At 56.8% G+C, this 25,068-nt stretch overlaps 3 protein-coding genes across 3 annotated transcripts in view; 2 read left to right on the top strand and 1 right to left on the bottom strand.

The window, feature by feature from the left end:
* RFX1 (regulatory factor X1) overlaps positions 1-1,779 on the top strand; it is a 30,363-nt gene extending 28,584 nt beyond the window's left edge. The window contains exons 18-21 of the mRNA XM_045550674.1: positions 85-293; positions 610-763; positions 842-887; positions 1,020-1,779. Of these exons, the coding sequence (XP_045406630.1) occupies positions 85-293; positions 610-763; positions 842-887; positions 1,020-1,189 (579 nt within the window). The 3' untranslated portion in view covers positions 1,190-1,779. The remainder of the gene's footprint in view (positions 1-84; positions 294-609; positions 764-841; positions 888-1,019) is intronic.
* Positions 1,780-2,375: 596 nt separating this feature from the next.
* Positions 2,376-10,009, bottom strand: DCAF15 (DDB1 and CUL4 associated factor 15). The gene is made up of 13 exons (XM_045550670.1): positions 9,845-10,009; positions 8,032-8,129; positions 7,808-7,943; positions 6,788-6,894; positions 6,551-6,690; positions 6,293-6,463; positions 4,343-4,780; positions 4,152-4,243; positions 3,928-4,056; positions 3,753-3,838; positions 3,424-3,528; positions 3,233-3,348; positions 2,376-2,866 (listed from the first exon to the last, which is right to left on the bottom strand). The coding sequence occupies exons 1-13, from the start codon at positions 9,974-9,976 to the stop codon at positions 2,811-2,813; spliced, it is 1,806 nt and encodes a 601-aa protein (XP_045406626.1). The 5' UTR covers positions 9,977-10,009; the 3' UTR covers positions 2,376-2,810.
* Positions 10,010-19,767: 9,758 nt separating this feature from the next.
* On the top strand, positions 19,768-24,907 carry PODNL1 (podocan like 1). The gene is made up of 9 exons (XM_045550669.1): positions 19,768-19,989; positions 20,623-20,716; positions 21,008-21,072; positions 21,183-21,292; positions 21,949-22,105; positions 22,394-22,509; positions 22,932-23,589; positions 24,190-24,338; positions 24,429-24,907. Exons 1-9 carry the CDS (start codon positions 19,822-19,824, stop codon positions 24,577-24,579), a joined length of 1,668 nt encoding a protein of 555 aa, XP_045406625.1. The 5' UTR covers positions 19,768-19,821; the 3' UTR covers positions 24,580-24,907.
* Positions 24,908-25,068: the final 161 nt, after the last annotated feature.

Raw genomic sequence — 25,068 nt, 5'->3', positions numbered from 1 at the left:
ATGTGGTGGTGGTGGGGCAGGCAGCCTGGCCGGGTGAGCCGGGGCGGGCGCGGCTGAGCTGCTTGTCTGCTCGCTGCGCCCTAGGAGCAGGCCTCGTGGGTGTGCCGCTGCGAGGACCGCGTGGTGCAGCGGCTGGAGCAGGACTTCAAGGTGACGCTGCAGCAGCAGAACTCGCTGGAGCAGTGGGCGGCCTGGCTGGACGGTGTGGTGAGCCAGGTGCTCAAGCCCTACCAGGGCAGCTCCGGCTTCCCCAAGGCCGCCAAGCTCTTCCTCCTCAAGTGGTCCTTCTATAGGTGCGCGCCCGCCGCGGCATTGGGCGGGAGGGCGGGGCCAGAGAGGGCCCCACCTCCCAGGTGAGCCAAGGGCGGGATCAAGAGAGGCCCGGCGCCCTGAGGCAGCTCAGGTGCTCTTCCAAACAGACGGGAGCCTACGGGTGGCGGACGGTGCCGGGACCTCGGCTCCCAAAGCTGGACGCCCTAGGGAAGCCTGTGCGGGGCCAGCCCGGGTCGTTGAGGTTGCTCGAGGCCCGAGGGCATTGCAGAGGGCAAGGGGGGCGGGGGCCGGGGGCCGGGCGGGGACTGATGGGCTGTTATACGTTGCTATCTCCAGCTCCATGGTGATCCGGGACCTGACCTTGCGCAGCGCCGCCAGCTTTGGCTCCTTCCACCTTATCCGGCTGCTCTACGACGAGTACATGTACTACCTGATCGAGCACCGCGTGGCCCAGGCCAAGGGCGAGACTCCTATCGCCGTCATGGGCGAGGTGGGCGCAGCGGGGCGCTGGGGGCGTGGGCGGGGCGCCAGGCGGCGGGGCCCTCACTCTCTTCTCCCCTCCCTCCAGTTCGCCAACCTGACCACCTCGCTGAACCCCCTGGACCCCGACAAAGGTAGGCGGGACATGTTCCCACTCAGGGCTGGGGGGGCGGCGGCGGACAAGGCGGCTCGGGTGGAGGAGGAGCTGGTGCCCCCCGCCCCCCGCCAGGCCCTGCGCTGAGCCGGTCCTGGTCCATGTGTCCCAGACGAGGAGGAGGAAGAGGAGGAGGAGAGCGAGGACGAGCTGCCCCAGGACATCTCGCTGGCCGCTGGCAGCGAGTCGCCCGCGCTGGGCCCCGAGGCCTTGGAGCCGCCGGCCAAGCTGGCGCGGACTGACGCGCGCGGCCTCTTCGTGCAGGCGCTGCCCTCCAGCTAAGCCCGTGGCCTCCCCCGCCCGCCCGCTCGCTCGCTCCTGCCCCCGCCGCCCCTCCACGCCAGGGTCCCTCACAGCTTCAGTGGCTTCGCTGTCACCGCTCCAGCCTCGGCCAAAACGGGGAGGGGCCTCCCCCTGCTCCCGGACGGGGCTGGCACAATCACTGGGCTGGGCGGAGCCGCAGCTGCAAACTCTGACACAAAAGACGTGCCTTAAGGAACCGCCGCCGTGCCCAGGTGCCCCGCGGGGCGTCCAGCTCGGCCCCTTGGCCCCCCACGAAGGCCGCAGCATCTCCCTCCCTCTCACTACCCCCGGGGGCAGGCAGGCAGGCCCCCTCCCCCGCGGAACTTTTAACTTATTCAGCTCGCTGGCTTTGCACAGCCTGACCTGGGCCCCGCCCTGAGTCCCCTGGGCGGGCGCAGGTGGGCGTCACCTGGGGACCCCTCCCCCAGCACCCCCACTGCTTCCCCTTCTTGGTATTAAGTGCAATTAAAGCCGTGGGTGTCGCATCTTCTCCAGCGCTGGGCTCTCCCGTGCCCCGCAGCCCGAGACTGGGCCCTGCCCACCCGCCTGGGGGGTGGGGGCGGCGGGGGCGGCGGGGGCACGGCTTCCAGCTTCCAAAGAGCCGCCGGCAGCGGAGCCGCAAGGTGACCGCGCCTGCCCGGCCTGGGCCGGGCGCCCCACGGCCTCCGCGCCGCTGGTTTGTAATGGAACCTTCTACTCTTCCCGGAGACTGTGCTTCTCCTCTGTGCCGTGCGCCCCCCACCCCATGACTATTGTTCGATTTGTGAGCGCCGCCCAAGCGGAGTCGGTAACTTGTTGGTTTTTTTTCCAACCATCATGGCCTTATCTGTTCCAGTTTCCTCAGTGTTTTCAACCTGTGAGATGTTTATGGCAAAAACAAAAAACGCAACAAAAAAGGAAAATCTGACCTGTTGTATAAAAATCACTATTTTGTGTACTCCGCGTGCTACAGCTTTTGGGGTAGCCCTGCCCAGGGCCCCCCCTCCTGGCGGTGAAAGTGTCCACACGTGTGGTAGTTTAGTGTGCCGAGCTGTTTTCTACCTTTTTGTAGTCTTTCTTAAAACACAATAAATTCCGCTGTGATATTTGTCTACTGCTGACTTGCCGGGCCTTGGTGGGGGCCTTCTGTTGGGCCCCCAGGTGCAGTCACAAGAACTCGCTTGGGGAGGTTCGGAAATTAAACATTTATTACATGAAGAGGACGGAAGTGGGGGTGGTCACCTGGGGGTGAGGGGCTGGGGGCGGGCAGAGGGGTAATGGGGTCCTTTTGGCCTCTTCGAGGGCAATGTTCACACCTGTAGCTGGGGAAAGGGGCGAATGCACAAGGAGCCTGGGCCCATGCCCAGCTTGGGGTGACAGCAGGGTGCTGGAGGCCAGTGGGGCAGGAGGCTCCCTCCCTCTGCCCCTTCCCAACTTAAATAGGCATAAATAGAAAGCGTCCAGACTCTCAGGCCACCAGGGGCTGCCCCGTCCAGCCCCCTTCCCACAGCCTAACACTAGTGCCGGTCGTGGTCGGCTGGCCAAGAAGAGGCCAGCCCGGGGGCGGCCAGCTCCCGGGCCGCGGAGGTAGTTGGAGTCAGTGTCCAGGGCGGCCGGGCCCTCACAGCACGATCCATGTGTATCGCTCGCTGTCCGCCAGAACCTTTAGTGAGCACCCTGCAGGGACAGGTGGAGTCGCTGGCTGTCTAGGCTCCACAGCCACCCCCCAACTGACTTGATGCTAGACCCAGAAGGTAGGAACCCCACTGAGTTCATCTCTGCCTCCAGCCTGCTGCCATAAATGCCTGTCTGTCGAGTGAATGAACAACTGGCTGAGGGCTCCCAGGCCCCACACCTGCCGAGCTGGTCTACGCCCCCCTCACCCCCATCCCAGGAGGTCCACTGGTATGGCCAGCCTTCCCATCCGTTCAGCCAACACTCATGAATCCGCCTGCTCTGGGCCTGGCCTGGCACCCAGGTGAGGGTGCACGTCCCTGCTGCTGACGGCCTGGCCCTGCCCATCCCAGGGTCACCAAACCCCACCTTTGTGCAGGGCCTCGTTGGTCATCCTGTTGACGTAGCGGCCGCTGCTCTCAGGCACCAGCCACTTCATGACCATGTCCACACAGCTCTTGCGGTAGGAGCTCCAGACGCTGCCGCTGTGGGGCAAGGGGATGAGTGGCTCTCGTGGCCCTACCTGCTGCCTCCACCCCCAGCCCCTGGCCCCACCTCACCTGGTCTGCCCTTTGACCTCAGTGAGGTCGCCAACGCTGACTGTCTCAAAGATGCCCGTGTTGAGGTCCCATGCCACCTTGAGGCTGGTATGATAGGTCTTTGGTCTACAGCAGGGAGGGAGGCAAACAGGAGCAGGGCTGGAACTACCATGTCTCCAAGCCAGCACCTAGACCAGCCTGAGGGGCTTCTGTCTTTGGAGAAGCAGTGGAGGGGCCCATCCAGGTTGTGGCACAAAGGGCAGCCTTCTCATGTCTCCTCTTGCCTAAACTGAAGGGTGTGAATGCGGCCGCTCTTGGGCAAGGGGGAGTGGGGGCTCCTGCCCACTCACCGGGGCTGGCCCTCCTCAGTGGGGGACGGGAATGCTAGGAGCAGCAGGCCAATGTTGATGAGGACCTGGTTGGTTTCCGGGCAGACCTGGGGGTGGTGGAGGATGGCATCAGCTGCTGAGGGGGACCTCAGCGTGCAGAAGGCCCTGGGCCCACCCTGCCCAGCCCTGGGCCCACCTCGAGAATGACTATGTCATAGTCGCTGAAAGAGCAGAACTGGTGGCCCCAGGTGGCGTCATGGCGGATGACCTCGTTGATGACATACTCGAAGTCCAGCGTGAGTTGTTCCACTGTCAAGTACTGGCTCTGTGGGCAGGTGGACACAGAGACCAGGGGAGAGTCACACCCACTGCCCCTCAGCAGGCGCCCTGGGGCTGCCACTCAGTCTGCCCGGCACCCACCTGGACAGCGGTCCGCTCCCGCATGGGCCGAAGGTTTCGGCCACGGAGATCGGTCACCACGAAGGGCAGGGAGATCTTGTCATCCTCGAACTCTGGAGAAGCAGGAAGTGGGGATAGAAGTGGTGGGTGGCCCAGGAGCACCCCCGCACCGGGCTGGCCCCCTCCCTGCCACTGGCAGGCTCCTTGCTCACCATCCTCTGGCTCCGTCCCTTCTCCCGACTCCAGCACATAGTACAGCTTAGTGTAGTTGACATAGCCAGGCTCGGGGGCAGGGGCCTCTGCTGCAGGGGGGCTGTCCTGGAGTGCTGCCTCCCCACATAGGGCCAGGGGCTCAGGGGGTGCAGGGCAGCAGCTGCCTGAGGGCCCTGGGCAGGGGGGTGGCCTAGCTTCCTCGGAGGCCCCACCCTTGGCCTCTTTGGCCCTGCGGAAGATGTCAGCCACGAACTCCTTGGCTTTGGCAATGGCGGGGGAGGGCTCAGGGGCACCAGAGGGCTGGGCTGGGGCCACGTCGTAGGGGCAGAAGCTGGGGAGGGTGGGGGGCAGCTCTGGGCTCTGGGGCTCAGGCGGGCTGGGAGATGCCGGGGGGCAGGTGGTGTGGTCATACAGAATTTGGCAGAAACTGCTATCGCCTGGAACAAGAAAAGTGATGAAGGTGGGAGAAGGGGTCAGTAAACCAGTTCAAGTTCAGGACATTCTTCCGCCTTCCCTCACTGCCGGGGCTCTTAGAAATCCACCTTGAGGAGACCCTTCTAGAAGACTTACCTATGTCTGAGAGATCACTTTGAAACACCCAGAAGGGAAAAGACCTTTACACACACATGTACCACGCACACGCATGTGCACAGACACATCCATTCAAACCCCCTTCCTGTGTATGCCCCACACCGAGGGCACAGGAGTGAACAGGACAGACAGAACTCCTGCCCTCGGGACGCTGAGAGTCTACAGTGAAGACGGGCAGAGCCACTAAGTGTCTACTCCACAGCCCTCTCCCTCCCAGCACACGCCAGGCCAGCGTGGCACAGACACGCTGAATCTCCACCCATCTGGAGACCACACGCTCCTCTGAGGACTGTGGGGGTCACATAGGGAACCCCAACATGTTCACTGAGCACCCTGGGGCTAAGCCCCACACAAGCAACCCTGGGAGAGGGGACCCATGTCCTCTAGACTGTGGCTCAGAGAGGGATTTGTCCAGGGTCACACTATGAGAGTCCAGGCTCCTGTCCACCACCGTGCTGGCCCACCATGCTGGCAGGGAGGGGGGTGAAAGTTGAAAATGGCCAAGGAAACACCCTCCGGTGGTATGTATGTATGCACGTCTTTGACACATGCCCCGTGGACATGCGTTCGGGGGCTCTCACTGCTGCTCTCCCAGCTGCCCCCCACCCCACAGGCCCTACTTTCCCAATACCCAGGGATGGATGCCAGGTGGCCCCCACCTCCGCCTCCGCAGCCTTGGATGTGTTCCTTATGGACCCAGTGAGAGTCTCCCAGAGGGAGAAACCTGAGTGTGGATCCACTGGGTCACAGACACAATTCCATTCCAAGTGGCCCCGAAAGCCCCCTTCTCTCCCACTGCTTCGAGCCGGCAGAATTATCTGACCTTCTAACATTTGTCACCATCAAGGGACATCTTGTGATTTGCACTGGCATTTCTCCAATATCAAAGATGTAAGACAGCCGTCTGCCCACCAGCCACTCCACGAGATGTCTCATTAGCACTGCTCTTTATAAGAGAAAGTGGTGCTTTGCTGCCCAGCCACATTGGGCTACTTCAACTTAAAATAACTAAAATTAAATAACAGCAGAAGCTCAGTTCCTCGGACACATGCGCCACATTCCAAGTGGCTACTGGAGGTGACCGTGGTGGAAACAACAGATATGGGACATCCGGGCCCTGCAGAAAGTTCTAGTGGATAGCTCTGTGGGGTGTGGCTGCGTTTGGACCCCAGCATTCCCACTTCCTGGCTGTGTGACTTTGGGCAAAAGGCTTCACCTCTCTGTGCCTTAGTCTCCTAGTCTGTATCTCGGGACTGGAACAGGACCAGCCTCAGAGCACTGCTAGGTGGAATGAGAGGATAATAGGCCCAGGGCCTTGCAGCTGGTGCTGGCCTGTCCTCAGACCACAGAGGACCTACCTGCCGAGTGGACTGAGACTGCGCAGGCCACCAGGGAGTAGCTGGTGTTGAGTAGCACCACCTGGTCCTTCTTGAGCTGGAAAGCGGGCTGGAAGGTGGGGAAGGGGTAGACCACCTGGTACTTGGTGTGCAGCATGAAGCCGTGCCGTAGGCACTGTGCGCTCGGGTCGCCTGCAGCAACACAGGCCACAGCAGCTCACCTGCAGCCCCAGGACAGGGAGCAGCAGCCTGCACCCCCGGGGTCCCCAGCCCCCTCACCTGGGTGGGCCCGGCTGGCATCCTGGCAGGCAGCACAGCGACCCAGTGGTGGCACAGCCACCGTGCTGATGTAGATGTCACGGTGGTTCTCGTCACTCATCATCATCATGTTCATGAGCATCCCATTGGCCGAGCGCGTGCTGGGGACCAGCACACCCTCAGCCACCTGGCCCACACCTAGGGGCTGGCTACAGCCCTCCCCTACCCATCCACGGCCTCCCCAGCCCCAGGTCTCACTTGAAGCCAAAGACGATGACCTTGGAGGCATCACTGGGCCACTCACACACTGTTAGGTACAGATCACTGTAGATCTCCTCGTCCTGGAAAAGCCGGACCTGCCGGACCTGAGCGGCATGTTCATGGTCAGTCCAAGGTCAGGAGCAGTCCAGACCTGAGGCTGCATGACGCCGGGCTGGAATCAGGGCTGGAACTGGGCAGGCAGCCCTGGCCAGACCCCTGGGCCTTGCCTGAGGACAGGCTGGGGAGGCCAGGCCCAGGACGGGACACAGCTGATGGGAGCCCTGTCCCGGAGGAGGGGACTTGGCCAGACATATTGGTTCTAAGCCCAGCCTACCCTAAAACCCGTTCACCTCTCTGAGCTCATGTGTAAACAAAGCTAACAGCATCCACCTCCTGTGGAGGTTCAAGGAGGTCAAGGTTAAAGCCAGTGTGGCAGCCTGCATGGCCCTGATACAGCTAACACATCCCACCTGGCCCGAGCCAATGATGTTCTATGGGCTTTATATGCTGTGCTGAACCAAATGGAATTGCCACCATTTACCTATTTTGAAGCATAAAAAAGTGGTAATTTCACTCTGGGAGGCCAAGGCGGGAGGATCGCTTGAGCTCAGGAGTTTGAGACTAGCCTGAGCAACAGCGAGACCCCATCTCTACTAAAAATAGAAAAATTAGCCAAGCGCAGTGGCGCACATCTTGAGTCCCAGCTACTCAGGAGGCTGAGGCAGGAGGACTGCTTGAGCCCAGGAGTTTGAAGTTGCAGTGGGCTACGATGACACTGTACTCTACCCAGGGACCTGGGGTGACAGAACAAAACTCTGTCTCAAAAAAAAAAAAAAAAAGTGATTTCATATGGTTCAACCTCACATGTGGAATCTTGACAATGACCTCATGAATACATTATGACCATTTAACACACATGGAATCTGAGGCTCAGAGGGGTGCTATGACCTGCCAGGTCACACTGTTTGAAGGACAGGATGACACTGGAACCTCCCACAGGGGAGGGTCTGGCCCTACCAGCTTGAGCTTGCTGTGGACGTTGAACTCCCACCAGTACAGGTGGTAGATGTAGAAGGAGAAGTCGTCATCCCCACTGCTGCTGGTGTAGGAGAGGACATAGCGGCCACACTTGGAAAAGCCCAGGAAGATGTGTCTGTGGGGGTGGAGGGAGCACAGTGGCCAGGTCAGGGCGAGCCCACTGCTCCCTGCCAGGTGCACCCCTAGCCCGGCCCCAGCCTCACCCTGCATAGAGAAAGTCCTCATCCACAATGTTCTTGAGGGACACGCAGACCCGGGGTGGCAGCTTCCGGAAGAGGCGAGGGGACAACTGCCCGCTGATCTGAGGAAGGGGCGGCCGGAGCTCTTCAGGCACCATCTGCAGCCCCCCAGCCCCCTCACCCAAGGCAGAGAGGCAGAGCGGCACCCAGGGGCCAGCCCAGATGCACAGGCCCACTTCCTGCCCGCCATAACAGTCAAGGGTAAGCCAAGCTCTGGGAGGTGGGAACAGCTGAGGATCGGGAAGCCAGGTGGACCTCACCTGAGGTTCCACCTCCACCTGAGACCCACCCACCCTCGCATCCTCACTCACATCTCTTCAGCCTCGGTTTCTCCTGCCTGACCCCAGTGTCACCTCCCCAGGAAGGCTCCTCAGTCACCTTGGCCCATGCCGGGCCACTTGGCTCCCTCCCTGAAGACTGTCCCATGGTGCACTAAGCTGTGGGTGTCCATCCCACCAAGGAGGCTGGGATGGGGGCCTGAACAGCATTCACCTGTCCCTGACCATCCCAGCCTATAAACAAGGGGGGCTCAGGCTCTTTGGGACAGCCCTGGCCTCAGCTGGGGGCCAGCTGAGGCAGACAGAATGGTGAGCCTAACCAATGACCCAAAACTCCTGCGGGATTCCCTCTTCCCAATTAACTGCTACCTTCCACCCAACTCCCTCATCCCAAGGAATGTCACCAAGGAAGGATTTCGAGGGACAGACAGGCATAAGCCAGGCACTAGGGGATCAGAGCACCTTGAGTCTTCCTACCCAGGTTGATGGGAGACAAGCCCTGCCTTCAAGGGATTCCAATCTGGTGGGAAAAAGCCCTGTCTGGGGAGCTCCCTGACTGATGGCAGAAACAGCCCTGCCCTCAAGGAGATCTCAGTCTGATGGAGGAAACAGCCCTGTCAGTGAGGCCCAGGCTGAAAGAAGACACACAATCCCAAGGAGCGTTCAAGCTAAGGGCGGAGCCACAGCCAAGCCCCGGGAGCTCCCAGGCTGAGGGCGGAGACTGTCCCAACTCAGGGAGCTCCCAGTCAAAAGGGGGAGACACAGCTCTGCCCTGACAGGGCTCCCAGCCTCAGTCTCTGTTCACAGAGACAGTCTTGCCCGTTACTGCCCACCTGACAGGAGAGTCACACCTTTGCCCTCCTAAAGCTCCCAAACGGATGGGGGAGATATCCCCCAGCTCTGGGAGTTTCCAGTCTGATGGGGAAGACAGAGCCCTGCTTAGGTAGCTCCCACTCTGCGGGGGAAGACTCGGGCCTATCCAGGGACCTCCCCCGCATGCAGTGGAGGAGGCCGACCCAGGTACAGGAACTCCAGCTCCCGTGTGGTCGGAGCTGGGACAGAGAGAAGGAACACCGGGTGGAGGAAGCCGAAAGCCGGTGGTAGGGGCTCTGCAAAGGGGGAGGGAAGGTTCCATGACGGAGGGGCCAAGGGAGCAGGGCTTTGAAAAATGGGTCTCAACCTGGATCGCCCATTCCTCTTGACTTCCTGCGGCCTCTAGGGCTCCCTCGCTAGGAGCCTCCTCCCCGGGGTCCCGCCCCCAATCCCCTCCATCCAAGCCCCTATGCTGGCGACTCGCCCCAGCCTCCTCCATCCAAGCCCCGGCCTGGGCTCCCTCCATTCAAACCCCCTCCCCGGGGCCCCGCCCGGCCCCTAATCCAAGCCCCCTCCCCTGGGGCCCCGCCCCCAACCCCTCACTCCGCGAACGCCCTCCCTCCCTCCGCCTCCCTCGTCCCTACTCCCCACCCTCCGGCGCCCTCCTCCCAGGCTCCAGGCCTCACCTTGACCCGCTCCAGCTGCTTGAGGACATGCTCCCGCCGCCGCCCTGCTGCGCGCTTCCCCCCGGCTCCCCCGGGGCCGCCGCCGCCGCTCCCGGCCCCGCTGTTCCGCTCCGATTTCGAGCTGGGCGCCATTTTCACCCCCTCCCTCCACTTCCGGAGCAACCGGCCCCTTCGCCCCACCCCCGCCGTCTCCTCATTGGCCCATTCTCGAGACAGCGGCCCGCCGGTTCAGTGAAAGCCCGCACTCGCGCTATGCCTGTCCATCAGAGCCGTCTCGGCTCTTGATTGGTAGCAAAGATAACAGCCCCTGCGGCCCGTCGCCGTATTCCCGCCCTCCCCCAAGGACGCACCAATTAGGAGCCCCGTTTGCTTTCCTCGCCCAGAAAACTTTGATCTGATAGGTGAAGATAGCTGTCGATCTCAATAGCGTCTCAGTCCCCCCGTGGCTAGTGGGTTTCCATGGAGACCGCGGGCGGTCCAGGTCTGTGGGCTGGGCGATGGGAGCCTGTGGTGCAGAAGGGCCAGGAGTCCCCAGCCCAGGGCTATCTGCGCCCAGACCCGGTGGGCAGAGGCCTGACTAGCATCCTTGGCGGCCGAGCCAGGCCAAGGAAAGGGATTTGCAAAAAACAAAATTAAAAAATAGAGAAAAGGTGAGATGCGATGAAAGCATCTTTCCTATGTGAGGGCTGGTGGGCTGATGAGAATGACAGTGATAGCATCAATCACGTATCGCTTTATATGTGCAGAACACGGTTCCACGCTTCCAACAGTTCTATGTGGTAGGGCCCTGTTATGCCCATTGTACAGATGGCGGTACTGCAAATAATTGTTGAATGTCAGCTGTGAGCATAGTCTTCGTGTACATTAGCTGATTTCATCTTCCGAACAGTCTTGGAGATAGATTATTTTATCTTCATTTTACACGTGATGAAACAGAAACCTAAAGTGTAGTTTTCCCGAGTACTTGGCACGTGTACACCATAGATGCAAGCTGCTGTTACTATAACCAGAGAGGAAATAAATGCCCCTCTCTCTCCCTGCTCTTCTAGGCTTATGCATTCATTTAGTCAACAAGTATTTATTGAACAACTACTATGTTCTACATTCTGGGGTTACAGCAGTGAGCAAGACAAATGATACACAAAGAAATATATATCTAATTCCAGTTAGGGTATGAGAGGGGAAGGAAGAAGATTGTTTACACAGGTCAGTTGGAGAAAGGTCCCACGAAGGTGAGGAGGAGGAATATTCCAGCAAAGACAAAATTTCAAGGGGGGCAGGCACGGTGGCTCACGCCTGTAATCCTAGCACTCTGGGAGGCCAAGGCGGGAGGATTGCTTGAGATCAGGAGTTTGAGACCAGACTGAGCAAGAATGAGACCCAGTTGATACCAAAAAATAGAAAAAATTACCAAGGCATGATGCTGCACACCTATAGTCCCAGCTACTAGGGAGGCTGAGGCAGGAGGATCTCTTGAGCCCAGGAGTTTGAGGTTGCAGTGAGCTATGATGACACCACTGCAGGTGACAGAGTGAGACCCTGTCTCAAAAAAAAGCAAAACTAAACAAAACAAAAAGTTTCAGGGGGATTGAGGTGGTGCGAATAAGTGATTTTATTGTATTTTGTTTTATTTTTGAAACAGAGTCTGACTCTGTTGCCCTGGCTGGAGAGCCATGGCGTCAGCCTAGCTCACAGCAACCTCAAACCCATGGGCTCAAGCAATCCTACTGCCTCAGCCTCCCGAGTATCTGGGACTACAGGCATGCACCACCATGCCTGGCTAATTTTTTCTATATATATATTTTTTAGTTGTCCAGCTAATTTCTTGCTATTTTTTTAGTAGAGACGGGGGTCTCACTCTTGCTCAGGCTGGTCTCGAACTCCAGAGCTCAAACGGTCCACCTGCTTTGGCCTTCCAGAGTGCTAGGATTACAGGTGTGAGCCACGATGCTCGGCCAAGTGATTTTAAATAAACTGGTTGGGCCACGGCAGGAATGAGCAAGGAAAAAAGTGGGCAAGGAAAACAGAGGACCTCAAAATATGTAGGGAGTTTAGGGGGCTTGAAGGTAAGTAAGCATATAGATTTTACCCTTAAGCATAAAAGGAAGCCACTAGAAGGTTTTCAGTAGATGATGGACTCTGATATGAGATTGAAAAGATCACTGTGATCCAAAGAATTAAATAAATACTCATGAGTTTATACTGATATAAATAAATGGTTGAATAAATAAATGGGAAGAGGAAGAACCAACCTTCCTTATAGAAGATGTCTTATTAATAAATGTAGAAGGAATGAGGGAAATGGAAAATCACCCTTAGGCAAACATCACAGTGATAACTGCAGCAGGCAAGATCCACCAATGGATGCTAAATGTAGTAGATGAAACTTTAAGGAGAAACAGGACATTTACCTACCCTCCATGTATCTCTCCCAAAATATTAATTACCAGGGGATTTTTAAGATATGTGCATAAATTATTTGCTACTCCTCCCTCCAAGAGCTTAATTCCCCTCCTTAAGTATGGGCTGGATTTGGTGACTCACTTCTAAGAAATAAAGCACTGAAAGGGGGAAAAAGGTAACTTGACACTGGAGACACCTGGAATCTACTGCCTTAACCAAGTAATCAAAGTCAACATCACCAGTCATGTTGACATCATGGGCCCCTGACATGTGAAGGGGAGGACACTTGGACCTGTCTGATACCATCCCCAAAACCTATAACCTCAATTGAATCATGAGATGGCATTAGACATTTGTCCCAAATTGAAGGACATTTTACAAAATACCTGACCAGTAAGTATACTTCCAGGTTGTCAAGGGCATGAGAAAAAAAAAAGACCAAGAAACTGTCACAAATCAGTGGATACTAAGGAGATGTGACAACTAAATGTAATGTGATGCTTTGGATAGAACCCTGGGCCAGAAAAAGGACATCAAGAGAAAATTGGTGAAATTGAAATTTAAGTCCACAATTTACTGAATAACACTGTAACAAGGTTAGTTAATCTCTTAGTTGTGACAAATGTACCATGGTTATGCAAGATGTCAACACCAGGGGAAGTTGGGTGACAGATATAAAAGAACTCTCTGTACCATCTTGGCAGATCTTCTGTAAATCTAAAATTATTTCAAAATAGAAAATTTTTTGGCTGGGCATGGTGGCTCATGCCTGTAATTCCAGCACTTTGGAAGGCCAAGGCAGGAGGCTTGCTTGAGGTCAGGAGTTCAAGACCAGCCTGGGCAACATAGCAAGACCCCACCTCTATAAAAAATACAAAAAATTAGCTGGACGTGGTGGTGCACACCTGTAGTCCCAGCTACTCAGGAGGCTGAGGCAGGAGGATTACTTGAGCCCAGGAATTCTAGGTTATGGTGAGCTGTGATTACACCGCTGCACTCCAGCCTGGGCAACAGAGCACGACCCTGTCTCAAAAGAAAAGAAAAAAAAATTAAAGAGTGGGGCAGGGGAAGGGTTTCAGGTACTAACAGTGAAAATGGAGAAAGGTGGCCATATTCAGAGCAAATGGGTCATGTTCATGGACTAGATATTGGGACAGAGGCAAGAAGAGCAGAATTAAAGATGACTTTAGCATTTGGGTGGAATATTTCGCAAAATGGTACTGCCATTTTCTGAAATGGGGAAGACTCAGGAGAAGTTAGTTAAACATGTATATAGGTGAGAGAAAAATCAACCTGTTTTTCTGCCCAAGTGCAGTGGCTCACACCTGTAATCGTAGCACTCTGGGAGGCTGAGGTGGGAGGATTGTTTGAGGTCAGGAGTTCGAGACCAGCCTGAGCAAGAGTGAGACCCCCATCTCTACTAAAAATAGAAAAATTAGCCAGGCGTGGTGGCTCGCACCTGCAGTCCCAGCTATTTGGGAGGCTGAGACAGGAAGATCCCTTGAGCCCAGAAGTTTGAGGTTGCTGTGAGCTAGGCTGACACCACAGCACTCTAGCTGGGGGGACAGTGTGAGACCCTGTTCCTCTACGCCCACAAAAAACAGTTTTTCCTTCTATACTCACATCACTCTCAGTGCTTCAGTTCTGACACCAGATGATGGTGGGGGGATGCTTCTCCTCTATCATACAATCCTCCAGGACACCAACTTGGTGTCCTGCAATTTATCCCAATTCTGGAAGGATCTATCTGGAGATAGTATCAGGTTAAGGGCTCAGTCCCACAAGGCTTCCCCCCCTCCTTCCTTATGGTTAATCATTTGCTAGAATGGATCATGCAACTCAAGAAAGCACTTTATTTACTATTATGCATTTGTTATAAGAGGACACAACTTGGGACCAGCCATATGGAAGAGATGCCCAGGGCAACATTTGCTCTCTGGGCACACCATTCTTCCAGCCCCTCCACGTGTTCTGCAGCCCAAGAGCTCTCCAAACTCTGACCTTTTGAGGTTTCATGGAGGCTTCATCATGTAGGCATGATTGATTAAATCACTGGCCATCGGTGGTCAGCTCGACCTTCAGCCCCTCTCCCTTCCAAGGTTGAGGTCGAGGGTGGGGCTGAAAGTTCCAACACTCTAATCACAGGGTTGGTTCCCCTGGCAACCAGCCCCCTTCCTGAGGCCCTCCAAGAGCCCCCAGCCACCAGTCATTTCCTTAGCATACAAAAAGACACTTATACTTTGGAGATTGTTAGGTCGGGATCAAATCTGCTGGTGACAGATACAGGCCAAGAGGGCAGTTCCTAGGAGCAGAGAAGTGAGGTAGGGGGTTGGGGATGGAACCAGTCAGGAAGGGACTCCAGGAAAACACCAAACACTTGACAATCGTGTCTATTAATCATCTGGTAACATCCCACACCTCCTGTAAGCCCTCCCCCAGACCAGGCTAATAAAAGGAAACCACCTGGGAGTCCTTAACCTCCACTCGTGGAGACTGACCCATTCCTCTCTCTGGAACGTATTTTCACTTTGTGTAGCTTCCTTCTTTTCTACCATCTTGTAGCTTTCTTCTCTCTTCCTTCTTTTCTACAATGACAGCAGTTTGTGTGGAATTCCTTCCTGTCTGTGTTCACTCCCTTGCACAAGCCCTGCTTGTGATTCTTCCAAGCAAGGAGCCAAAGAAACAGGACAATATTTCTCTCTCAAAACCCAGCCCTGACAGAGATTCCAAGGGTTTTAGGAGCTGTGTGCCAGGAAAGCTGGACAAAACCAAAATATATATTTCTTATAATATCACAATAACAAAGTGTGTCTTTAGCAGGAGGTTCCCATGCCTCCTGCAGACCCTAGGTCCTTGGGGAACAAAGCCTTCCCCAAGAGTTGTTAGAAACCCAGGCTAGGTGACTTTCCAACACTGTGGCCAAGTTTCTCTTGTCCTGGCAGCCTCAGGTCCTCTCTGCCAGTGACCTCCTTGCCTGGAATGGCAAAACTATGCAGGGGTCCCCTTCATCTCCTTTCCAGACCCTTGTCTGTCCTTACCCTAGTGGAAAAGATTTTGTATGAGTTCCTGTGTAACAAACAACCCCAAATACAGCACTGTAAAACAACAATACCCATTTATCATTATTTTTCTTTCATAGTCCTAAGTGCTGACTAGGCTCAGCAGGGTGGTTTTCACTCCAGGTCTGTCAACAGTTATAGTCATACAGTGGCTGGAGCCAAAGCCACCTCAGAGGCTTCCTCACTCACTTGCTGGTTGTTGGCAGGGACCTCAGCTAGAACTATTAGTCAGAATAGAACAGAGTGGATTCTCCAATTGTCTTGGGCTTCCTCACAGCATGGCAGCTGGGTTCCACTGGCAAACCCTGAGAGACAGAACCAGAACCAGAAAACATTTGTATCACCTGTCATGACCTAGACTCAAATATTGCAATGTCTGAGGCCCACTAGACTCTATTGATTTTATTAGGCACAAAGATCCACCTGGGTTGAAGGGAAAGTGATTTAGAAGCCATTCCTTGATGGGGGAAGCCAAGGGCACACTGTAAGAAAAGCACGTGGTATATGAGATATTGTTATGGCCATCACTGAAAATCATAATACAATCTACCCACAGGCATCTTTTATCAAATATTGAGAATATACAAAATATTTTAAAATATATGTACACTCCACCTATATAAGAAGAAAAATATTACTAGTATCCTTGAAGACCCCTAACCTTATCCTCTGCTAAGATAACCACCTTCTAGAATTTTGTTCTCTCTGTCCCATAAGTTTGTATCTGTACATGATATATTATTTGTTTTGCCAGCTTTGTCCTTTCATACAAATGGACTCATAATGGTGGTAGTCTCCTATAACTTGCCTTTTATACTCAACAGTATGATGCTGGGAATTAATCATATTGTGTGTAGTTGGGGTTCATTCATTCTCACTTCCATGTAGTGAATGTCCTGTGATGAGAAATGTGGATATTTCCAGTTTGGAGGCTACCATATTAAGTGCTTCTAGAACACTCATGTACATATTTCCCCAGGAAAGAGTTTCTCTGGGGCACATACATTGGAATGGAATTATTGGTATGTGCCCAGTTGTTTTCTAAAGTGGTTATACCAATCCACACTGGTAACAATATAGGAGCATTCCAGTTGCTCTGCATCCTCACCAACATTGGACATTGTCACAGGTTTTTTATTTGTTTCTATTTTTTTTTTTTAATAGACGGGGTCTCATTCTGTTGCCCAGGTTGGAGCATAGTGGTATGATCATAGCTCACTGCAGCCTCCAACTCCTGGGCTTAAGTGATCCTCCCATCTCAGCCTACCAGAGTAGCTGGGACTACAGGCACACACCACCACATTCAGTGAATTTTTTTTCAGAGATGGGGTCTCACTATGTTGCCCAGGCTGATCTCAAACTCCTGGCTCAAGCAATCTTCACACCTTGGCCTCCCAAAGTGCTGGGATTACAGGTATGAGCCACTGCACCCAATCAGTCTCAGTTCTTTAGATAGGTCAGAAACACAGCAATGATGTATCATTTATTCCTGTTGAGAGCATCCCGATAAATTTATCCATATTCTAGTTATTGAAAAAAGATGTAACTTTTTCCAGGCAGCCTCCTGAGACCTCCATCTTCCAAGCTGGTTTTGGTGCCCTCTTTGTGCTTTCTTCTCCTTTCATATCATTGCTACTGCCTCAGTAGAGCTGTGGTTTATGCACATTTAAGATATGTATCTTCTACTAAACATGTAAAACATATAGAAGGACATTGTAGCTCCTGAAGAGGAATCCACCTGCCAGTACACTTGCCTGGGGGTGGCAGGGACAAGCGTGGGAGACTGAGGAGGGCGCGTGACCCGCCCCTCAACTTCCATTTGTATCTCATTGCATAAACATCTTGCTGCCCAAAGTGAAATTTGGGGGCTCATAGGTGAGTTTTTTGGGTATGCCATAGCACCATGGTTTGAATGTTTGTACCCACCAAAACACATGTTGAAATCTGATTGCCATTGTAACAGGAAGGGCACTAATTCCATTCATGAGGGCTCCACCCTCGTAACCTAATCACCTCCCCAAAGCCCCACCTCTTAATATCATCGCCTTGGGGGTTAGGATTTCAACATGAAACTGCCCTTTATAAAATGAATAAAAGGCTGCAAGATGGGAACTGTGGTAGGGGCCTGAACTCTGCAAAGCTACAGGCATGGTTACAAAAAAAACAAACCTAGCCATTGTTCCCTGGCTTGCCTTCCTGTATTCACTTACTGCTTAAGAGTCATGTATCCTTGACTGGTGTGAGATCTGTGACTTCCCCAGTCGCGTCTATAGATTGCTATTGTAAAATCTAAGACTAGTCTTTGAGATACCTTCCAGACTCTGCATTTGGGAAAACCAACAGATACCAAAGGGACCAATGGGCATATGTGGGAACCGATCCAACAGATCTGGCAACCCTCTGCCCCAGATGTCTCAGCCAAGAAGACAATTTCTGCTTCCCAATCCTATGAGTTCATTCCCAGTCCCCTCCCTTCCCCCCTCCCTTCCTTCTTTTTCCTTCTCTCTCTCTCTTTCTTTTTTTTTTTTTTTGAGACAGGGTCTCACTCTGTCATCCAGTCCTGAATACAGTGGTGTCATCCTAGCTTACTGCAGCCTCCAACTCCTGGGCTCAAGTGATCCTCCTGCCTCAGCTTCCCAAGTAGCTGGGACTACAGGTGCATGCCACCAAACCTGGCTAATTTTTTTTTTTTTTTGAGACAGAGTCTCACTTTGTTGCCCGGGCTAGAGTGAGTGCCGTGGCGTCAGCCTAGCTCACAGCAACCTCAAACTCCTGGGCTTAAGCGATCCTACTGCCTCAGCCTCCCGAGTAGCTGGGACTACAGGCATGCACCACCATGCCCGGCTAATTTTTTCTATATATATTTTTAGTTGGCCAGATAATTTCTTTCTATTTTTAGTAGAGACAGGGTCTCGCTCAGGCTGGTCTCGAACTCCTGACCTCGAGCGATCCACCTGCCTCGGCCTCCCAGAGGGCTAGGATTACAGGCGTGAGCCACCGTGCCCAGCCCAAACCTGGGTAATTTTTAAATTTTTGGTAGAGACGGGGTCTCGCTCTTCCTCAGGCTACTCAGCGTTTCCCATCCCTGTGTCACTGCCTATCTTCTCTGGAATAAATGCACTCAATCCTCATCTCAAACTCTCCTTCTGGGAGACCCCAACCTCGTCCCTGCTCTTGCCCAGCCCAGCCTGGTGTCTCAGCCACTCCCAAGCTGAGCAGACACCAATCTTAGAATGTTCTGCCACTACCTCTTTTTGCTTCATGACAGCCCTTTGAGGGAGAGGGCTCTCTGTTGTCCCCATTTTACGTGTGGGAAAGCTGAGATTTGAGCAGGAAGGGGACTTGATTGAAGTCGCCCCCTTGGTAAGTGGTGGAACAAGGGGATTTGACCTTGGGCAGAGACTGGCTTCCTCACCACCATCCCACGGCACACCCCACTCCCATGTTGAGGCTTCATCTGCACCCCCTCATTCAATCCTTACACCACCACTGTGGCGTAAGACAACCACGATCCCACCTTACAGAGAGGGAAACTGAGGCCCAAAGAGGTGACAGGGCCCAGGTTTAGACCCAGGCAGGCTTGCACTGAGTTCACACCCTTAACCACCAGGCTGGTGCCTGGATACATGTAATTTCCTTTTGAGTGGCTGTGGCCATTTGGGGAGGGGGGTGTCTGGCTGCCAGCGGGACTGCCCAGCAGAGGGGAGGAGGGGCTGAGGCTGCAGACCTGGTCCAGAGCCCACCCACCCCCAGGCTGGTGTCTGGGTGGGAGGGCTGAGCCCAGGCTCCCCTCCTGACCCCTCACTGCCGGCCCAGCTCCTCCTTGGGGATGCCCCTGTGCCCCAAAGCCTCCCCCACGCCTCCTTCCACACCCCTACTCCTGTGGTCGGCCCAAATACCAGACAGGGCGAATCTCAGCTTTTCCCCAAACATTCCTTGTTCCCGAGGCCCAGCCCAGGCTGGCTGAGGTTACGAAAGCAGAGCTGGGGTGGTTGTTGCGGGGGGGCGAGGGACCGAGGGGACGGGCTGGCCTGTCCTTACCACCCCATCCGGCCGCCTGCCCGCCCTCCCCAGGGCTGAGAAGCGGGTGGGCCAGCGTCCCCTGAGTCCTTGGGAGAACAGGCTGTGTGTGTGTGTATGGGGGGGTGGCCTGGGCTGAGAGATGGGGGGCGGTGGCAGCCACAGCAGAGGCTCCAGGAGGTGACCGCCTGGTTTCCATTAGGAAGCCCTGGTCGGCAGCTCGGGCGAGACGGCAGAGTGGGTCCGGCTATGGTAAGGTGGGGCACGGGAGGTTCTGAGGGTGGGGCCTGCCTGCCCCCCCCACCCCAGCTCTGCCAGCTGGCTATTGCCACCCATGCCTGCCCTGCCACCCAGTCCCTCCCCGGAGGAGGGGATGCTGCAGTCGCCATGGCGACCCTGTGCCCAGCCTGGGGACCCGCTGATCCCTCCCTCCCCTCCCAGTGGCTAAGCCTGCTGCTGCTTCTGCTGTGGCTGGGCCCCCTGGCCACCCCTGGCATGGAGGATGCCGCCTTCCCCCACCTGGGGGAGAGCTCGCAGCCCCCGCCCCGGGCCTGCCCTCCGCGCTGCTCCTGTCCCCGGGCAGACACTGTGGACTGCAATGGCTTGGACCTTCGGGTGTTCCCAGACAACATCACCAGAGCTGCGCAACACCTCTCTCTGCAGGTGGAGCCCCGGGAAGGGACTCCCCGGGAAGGGTGGGGATCAGGGGGGTGAGACCCAGAGGCCAGAGGTGCTGGCAGGGCGTGCACAGAGCCCGCCTGCGGGAGCGAGTGAGGAGGTGGCAGCGCTGGAGGTTGGCCTTGACCGCGTGCCAGGGGACAGAGGGGTTGGGGATAGAGACACCACGTGGGCGGGGCTGAGGGTTAGGGGGTGTTGGGGTCAGCATCTTGGCGGTTATGGGGTTGTTTGGTGTCGTGTGATGAGGAGTTTGGGGTTGATTATGGGGGCATGGGGTGGTCAACATCTTGGCATTTAGGTGATGTTTGGGTGGGATTGATTGTGGGGTGATGGGGTGTTGGGACCAAGGTCTTGGTGGTTATGGGGTTGTTTTTGGTCAAGGTCAGTTGATGGGGCATTTGGGGTCCACCGTTGAGGTGTTGGGGCATTTGGGGTTGATGGTGGGAGTCTCAGGGGCTCAAGGCCTTGGCAGTTACAGGGCTGCTTGGGGTCAGGGTGACTGGGGTGTTGGTTGGGCTTGTCTGCCTTCATGGGGAGTTGAGAATCAGGGTTTGGGGTCACTTGGCAGCGAGCGGTCCCAGGGTCAGGGGTGTGACCGTCCCCACCCCCGTCCCACAGAACAACCAGCTGCAGGAGCTGCCCTACAACGAGCTGTCGCGCCTCAGCAGCCTGCGGACCCTCAATCTCCACAACAACCTCATCTCCTCCGAGGGTGAGGTCGCAGCTGCCGGCCCCCTCCCCCGCCCAGGCTGCGGGTAGCTCTGTGGCAGTTCCCAGAACTGCCCTTTGCTGAGCAGGACGGAAACTCGGGGGGGGGGGGGGGGCCGCGGGGAGGCTGGAGGGGGCGATGTGGCTTTCGAGTAGGGGTGGGGGCAGGAGGACTTGAGAGCCGGCGGAGCCTCTGTCAGTTCTCAGCGTGGGGCCCTGGGGAGCCCAGCCCCCACCACCACCACAGCCAGCAAGGCCAGGCCTGGGGGCCCCTCACCACCCCCGCCCCCCGCAGGCCTGCCCGATGAAGCCTTCGAGTCCCTTACGCAGCTGCAGCACATCTACGTGGCCCAAAACAAGGTGAGTCCCCAGCTGCATCGAGGCCCCGCCCAGCCAGGGAGCAGCCCAGGGAAGAGCCCGGGATGGGATGGGACGCACAGGGACCAGCGCTATGGGCTGTGCTCCCGCAGCTCTCCGTGGCCCCCCAGTTCCTGCCCCGCTCCCTCCGCGTGGCCGATCTGGCTGCCAACCAAATGATGGAGATCTTCCCCCTGACCTTCGGGGAGAAGCCGGCGCTCAGGTAGCCCCTGGCCCCGCTTGGCCCCAGCCCCCCACCCTCAGGTGTGGCAAGGGTCGCTGTCCCATTCTGAGGGGCTGGGGGGGCGGTTAAGTCCTTTCCCTGGGGGTATGTAAGGGGGCAGAGTTCTACCCTGGGGTCCAAGGGTGCAGAAAGGGCCCGCTATGCTGTGTCCGGAGAACTGCAGGCTGCAGGCGGGTACACACATGCACACACATTCACATACACACACGCACCCACACACTCACATTCACATGCACACCCACCTATACGTACTCTCTCATACACACATCCAACACACATATATACACATGCACACACACACTGATGCACACATCCAATGAACACACTCACATATACATACATGTGCATTCATTCACATACACACCCACCTGCACACACAGTCTCACACTCATCCACACTAACACACTCATATATACACACATGCATATTCTCACATGCACACACGTGTGAGTGTACTCAAACACACTCACAGGCTTACAAGTGCCCACACAATTACACACACACTTGCACACACAGTTGGACACTTACACACACACTCGCACGCTGAAGGTGGCCCTGAACTGGGTTTGGGGTGGGAGTAGGGGGCTGCGGGGAGGCGGGGGGCTGGCCGGTGGCCGGAGCCTGGCTCCCCTCAGGTCCGTGTACCTCCACAACAACCAGCTGAACAACGCGGGGCTGCCACCCGACGCCTTCCACGGCTCCGAGGCCATTGCCACCCTCAGTCTCTCAAGCAACCGGCTCAGCTACCTGCCACCGAGCCTGCCGCCCTCCCTAGAGCGGCTCCACCTGCAGGTGCCCCTCCTTCACTTCCCTGCCCCGTGTTCCCACCGGGGCTCAGGCCCCCTTCACCTCTGCCCTGGGGCACCCCTCACTTTCCATTCTCCCAAATGCCCCCCAAATCCCAGCAGTCAGAATGGCCTTTCTTTGAATCACTTCCACTGACATGGGTTGTTTGCAACACTCGCTGGGCAGCCTTGCTCAAGGCCAGCTCCCTGCCACTCCCTTACTGAAGAACCTTCTGTGGCTCCCCTCTGTCATCTCTCCCAGACCCTCTGTCTCATCCTCTTCTCCCTTCTCCAGAACAATCTCATCTCCAAGGTGCCCCGCGGAGCCCTCAGCCGCCAGACACAACTCCGTGAGCTCTACCTCCAGCACAACCAACTGACAGACAATGGCTTGGATGCCACAACCTTCAGGTGCCGCCTCATAGGGGTAGAGGAGCCTGAGTATGTATACTTTGGAGGGTGTCCCAACCTTCTGTCCCCCTCCCCTGTATGGCTCCTAACTCAAGGCCTCATTTGGTGAGTGCCTCCTGCACACGGGGCAGGTGTCCTTGTTCCCTACTACCTTGCACTGAGGTTTCATTAGCTGATGTCACAGCTGCCACACCCATTTTTCTTGGACCCAGGACTGTCTCCTGGTCCTCTCCAGAGCTCTCAGGCTGGGATCTGCCCTGAGCACCCCAAATTTCCCTCCCACCCAGATCCCCCAACTCATGACCCTCAAGTTGAAATCTCCAGCTTAAATCTGAGGACCCCTCCCCATCATTGTCCCCTGCAAGATCTGTCAGGTCCCTACTCTGAGTGCTTGGCCCGAAATTGACCCTCTCTCCCACCAGCAAGCTGCACAGCCTCGAGTACCTGGACCTGTCCCACAACCAGCTGGCCACGGTGCCCGCCGGCCTGCCCCAGACCCTGGCTGTCCTGCACCTGGGCCGAAACCGCATCCGGCGGGTGGAGGCGGCTCGGCTACGCAGGGTGCGGGGTCTGCGGTACCTGCTACTGCAGCACAACGAGCTGGGAAGCTCCGGGCTGCCCACTGGGGCGCTGCGGCCACTGCGGGGCCTGCACACGCTGCACCTCTATGGCAATGGGCTGGACCGCGTGCCCCTGGCGCTGCCCCGCCGCCTGCACGCCTTGGTGCTGCCCCACAATCGTGTGGCTGCGCTGGGCGCCCGTGACCTGGCCTCTACGCCTGGCCTGGCGGAGCTCAACCTGGCCTACAACCGCCTGGCCAGCGCCCGCGTGCACCGCCAGGCCTTCCACCGGTTGCGCAGCCTGCGTAGCCTCGACCTGGCTGGCAACCAGCTGACCCGGCTGCCCATGGGCCTGCCGACTGGCCTGCATGCTCTGCGCTTGCAGCGCAACCAGCTGCGGGTGCTCGAGCCCGAACCACTGGCCGGCCTGGACCAGCTGCGGGAGCTCAGCCTGGCGCACAACCGGCTCCGGGTCGGTGACATTGGGCCCGGCACCTGGCATGAGCTGCAGGCCCTCCAGGTCAGGGGCAGGCTGGTTAGCCATGCTGTCCCCACCCCTCCGCTGCCTGCCAAGTTCTTCCCCATGCCAAGGGCCTGTCCCCACTATGGGCCAGCCCTGGGGTAGCTGAGACAGAATGGGCCACCAGGACTTTGCCTCTGTTGTCCTTGACACCTGGTCCTCTGCCACTATCCCCTCCATCTCCCTAGGGAACACCTCAGCTTCTAGCTTCTGGCACTACCATTTCCACTTCTAGAAGCATCTGTGGGTGCCAGGCACTGCTCTAGGCAGCGGAGATGCAGCCACTGGGCACTGAACACCACAGCTCTTGCCCCCCAGCCTCCCAAAACATCTCAGTTACGGAGCAAGGCAATAGATGGCCATCAGGCCATCATAATCAGTAAATGACAGTGTTAGAAGGCGATGAGGGGTGTGGTGTGGAGGAAATGCCACCTTCGTCAGTAACTCACTGAATTAGGCGGGGACCTGTCTGTCTGTCCCCAGTGCCTGGAACACGGCCTGCCCCAGGAGGGCCTGTGAGGAGAGGGGCTGGGGGCTGCTGAGCCCAATGGCCCAGGGACCTGGGGCCACCATGTAGCTGACTCTGCCCTGCCTGCCCAGGTACTGGACCTCAGCCACAATGAGCTGTCTTTTGTGCCCCCGGACCTGCCCCAGGCCCTGGAGGAGATGCACCTGGAGGGCAACCGCATCAGCCACGTAGGCCCTGAGGCCTTCCTCAGCACGCCCCGCCTGCGCGCCCTCTTCCTCAGGTGCGGGGTGGGGGGGCAGGGGAGGGCCCGGGTGGGTCAGGATGGTGGCCACCCACCCCTGCCACCTGCCCTGACCGCCTCTCTGTCCAGGGCCAACAGGCTTCACATGACGAGCATCGCCGCCGAGGCCTTCCTGGGCCTCCCACATCTGCGCGTAGTGGACACGGCAGGTAACCCGGAGCAAGTGCTGGTGCGGCTGCCGCCCGCCACCCCACGTGGGCCACGGGCAGGAGGCTCCTGAGCCTGGAGGGGCCCAGTGGAGCAGCCCCGACCCCTGGGGCACTGCTGGGCCATGGACTGAGGACACAGCGCCCACCTAGGGCCCCCTGCCCAGCTCTCCCGGGCCTCAAGGACTGGGCTTGCTCTGCTCGATGCTAGGGCATGGGGGAGGGGCTGAAGCATGCAGCTGACACACCCCAGGTGCACAGACCACAGTGGCCCAGTGGGACACACCCTCCCACCCCCCCCATGCAGATGGAGATGGCAACAATAAAGCCTAACACTCTGAGTGCTCACCATGGGCCAGGCACCATCTGGGGGGCTCTGCCCACTGGCCCTTCCCCACAACCCTGCAGTGGCAGCTCTCACTCTCCTCTAGTCCAGCTGGGGAAACTGAGGCTCTGGGATGCCAGGTCCAGGCCTCTGGGCCAGTGAGCAACAGGGCTAGATTTTGAGGTCCCGAGGCACACCAAGCAGCACCACTCATGACCCAGCCACATGTAAACCCAGA

The sequence above is a fragment of the Lemur catta genome, chromosome 1, assembly GCF_020740605.2.
Source record: "Lemur catta isolate mLemCat1 chromosome 1, mLemCat1.pri, whole genome shotgun sequence".
Classification (NCBI taxonomy): domain Eukaryota; kingdom Metazoa; phylum Chordata; class Mammalia; order Primates; family Lemuridae; genus Lemur; species Lemur catta.
This window is presented reverse-complemented; position numbering and strand designations above follow the sequence as displayed.

Excerpts from the sequence above, each read along its gene's own strand:
- PODNL1 (XM_045550669.1), top strand. The coding sequence starts at position 19,822 with ATGGAGGATGCCGCCTTCCCCCACCTGGGGGAGAGCTCGCAGCCCCCG. Across the intron at positions 22,106-22,393 it reads TAGAGCGGCTCCACCTGCAG|AACAATCTCATCTCCAAGGT; the intron begins GTGCCCCTCCTT and ends TCCCTTCTCCAG. Across the intron at positions 22,510-22,931 it reads TTGGATGCCACAACCTTCAG|CAAGCTGCACAGCCTCGAGT; the intron begins GTGCCGCCTCAT and ends CTCTCCCACCAG.
- DCAF15 (XM_045550670.1), bottom strand. The coding sequence starts at position 9,976 with ATGGCGCCCAGCTCGAAATCGGAGCGGAACAGCGGGGCCGGGAGCGGC. Across the intron at positions 4,244-4,342 it reads AGGGACGGAGCCAGAGGATG|AGTTCGAGGATGACAAGATC; the intron begins GTGAGCAAGGAG and ends CTGCTTCTCCAG. Across the intron at positions 3,529-3,752 it reads ACTGAGGAGGGCCAGCCCCG|ACCAAAGACCTATCATACCA; the intron begins GTGAGTGGGCAG and ends TCCCTGCTGTAG.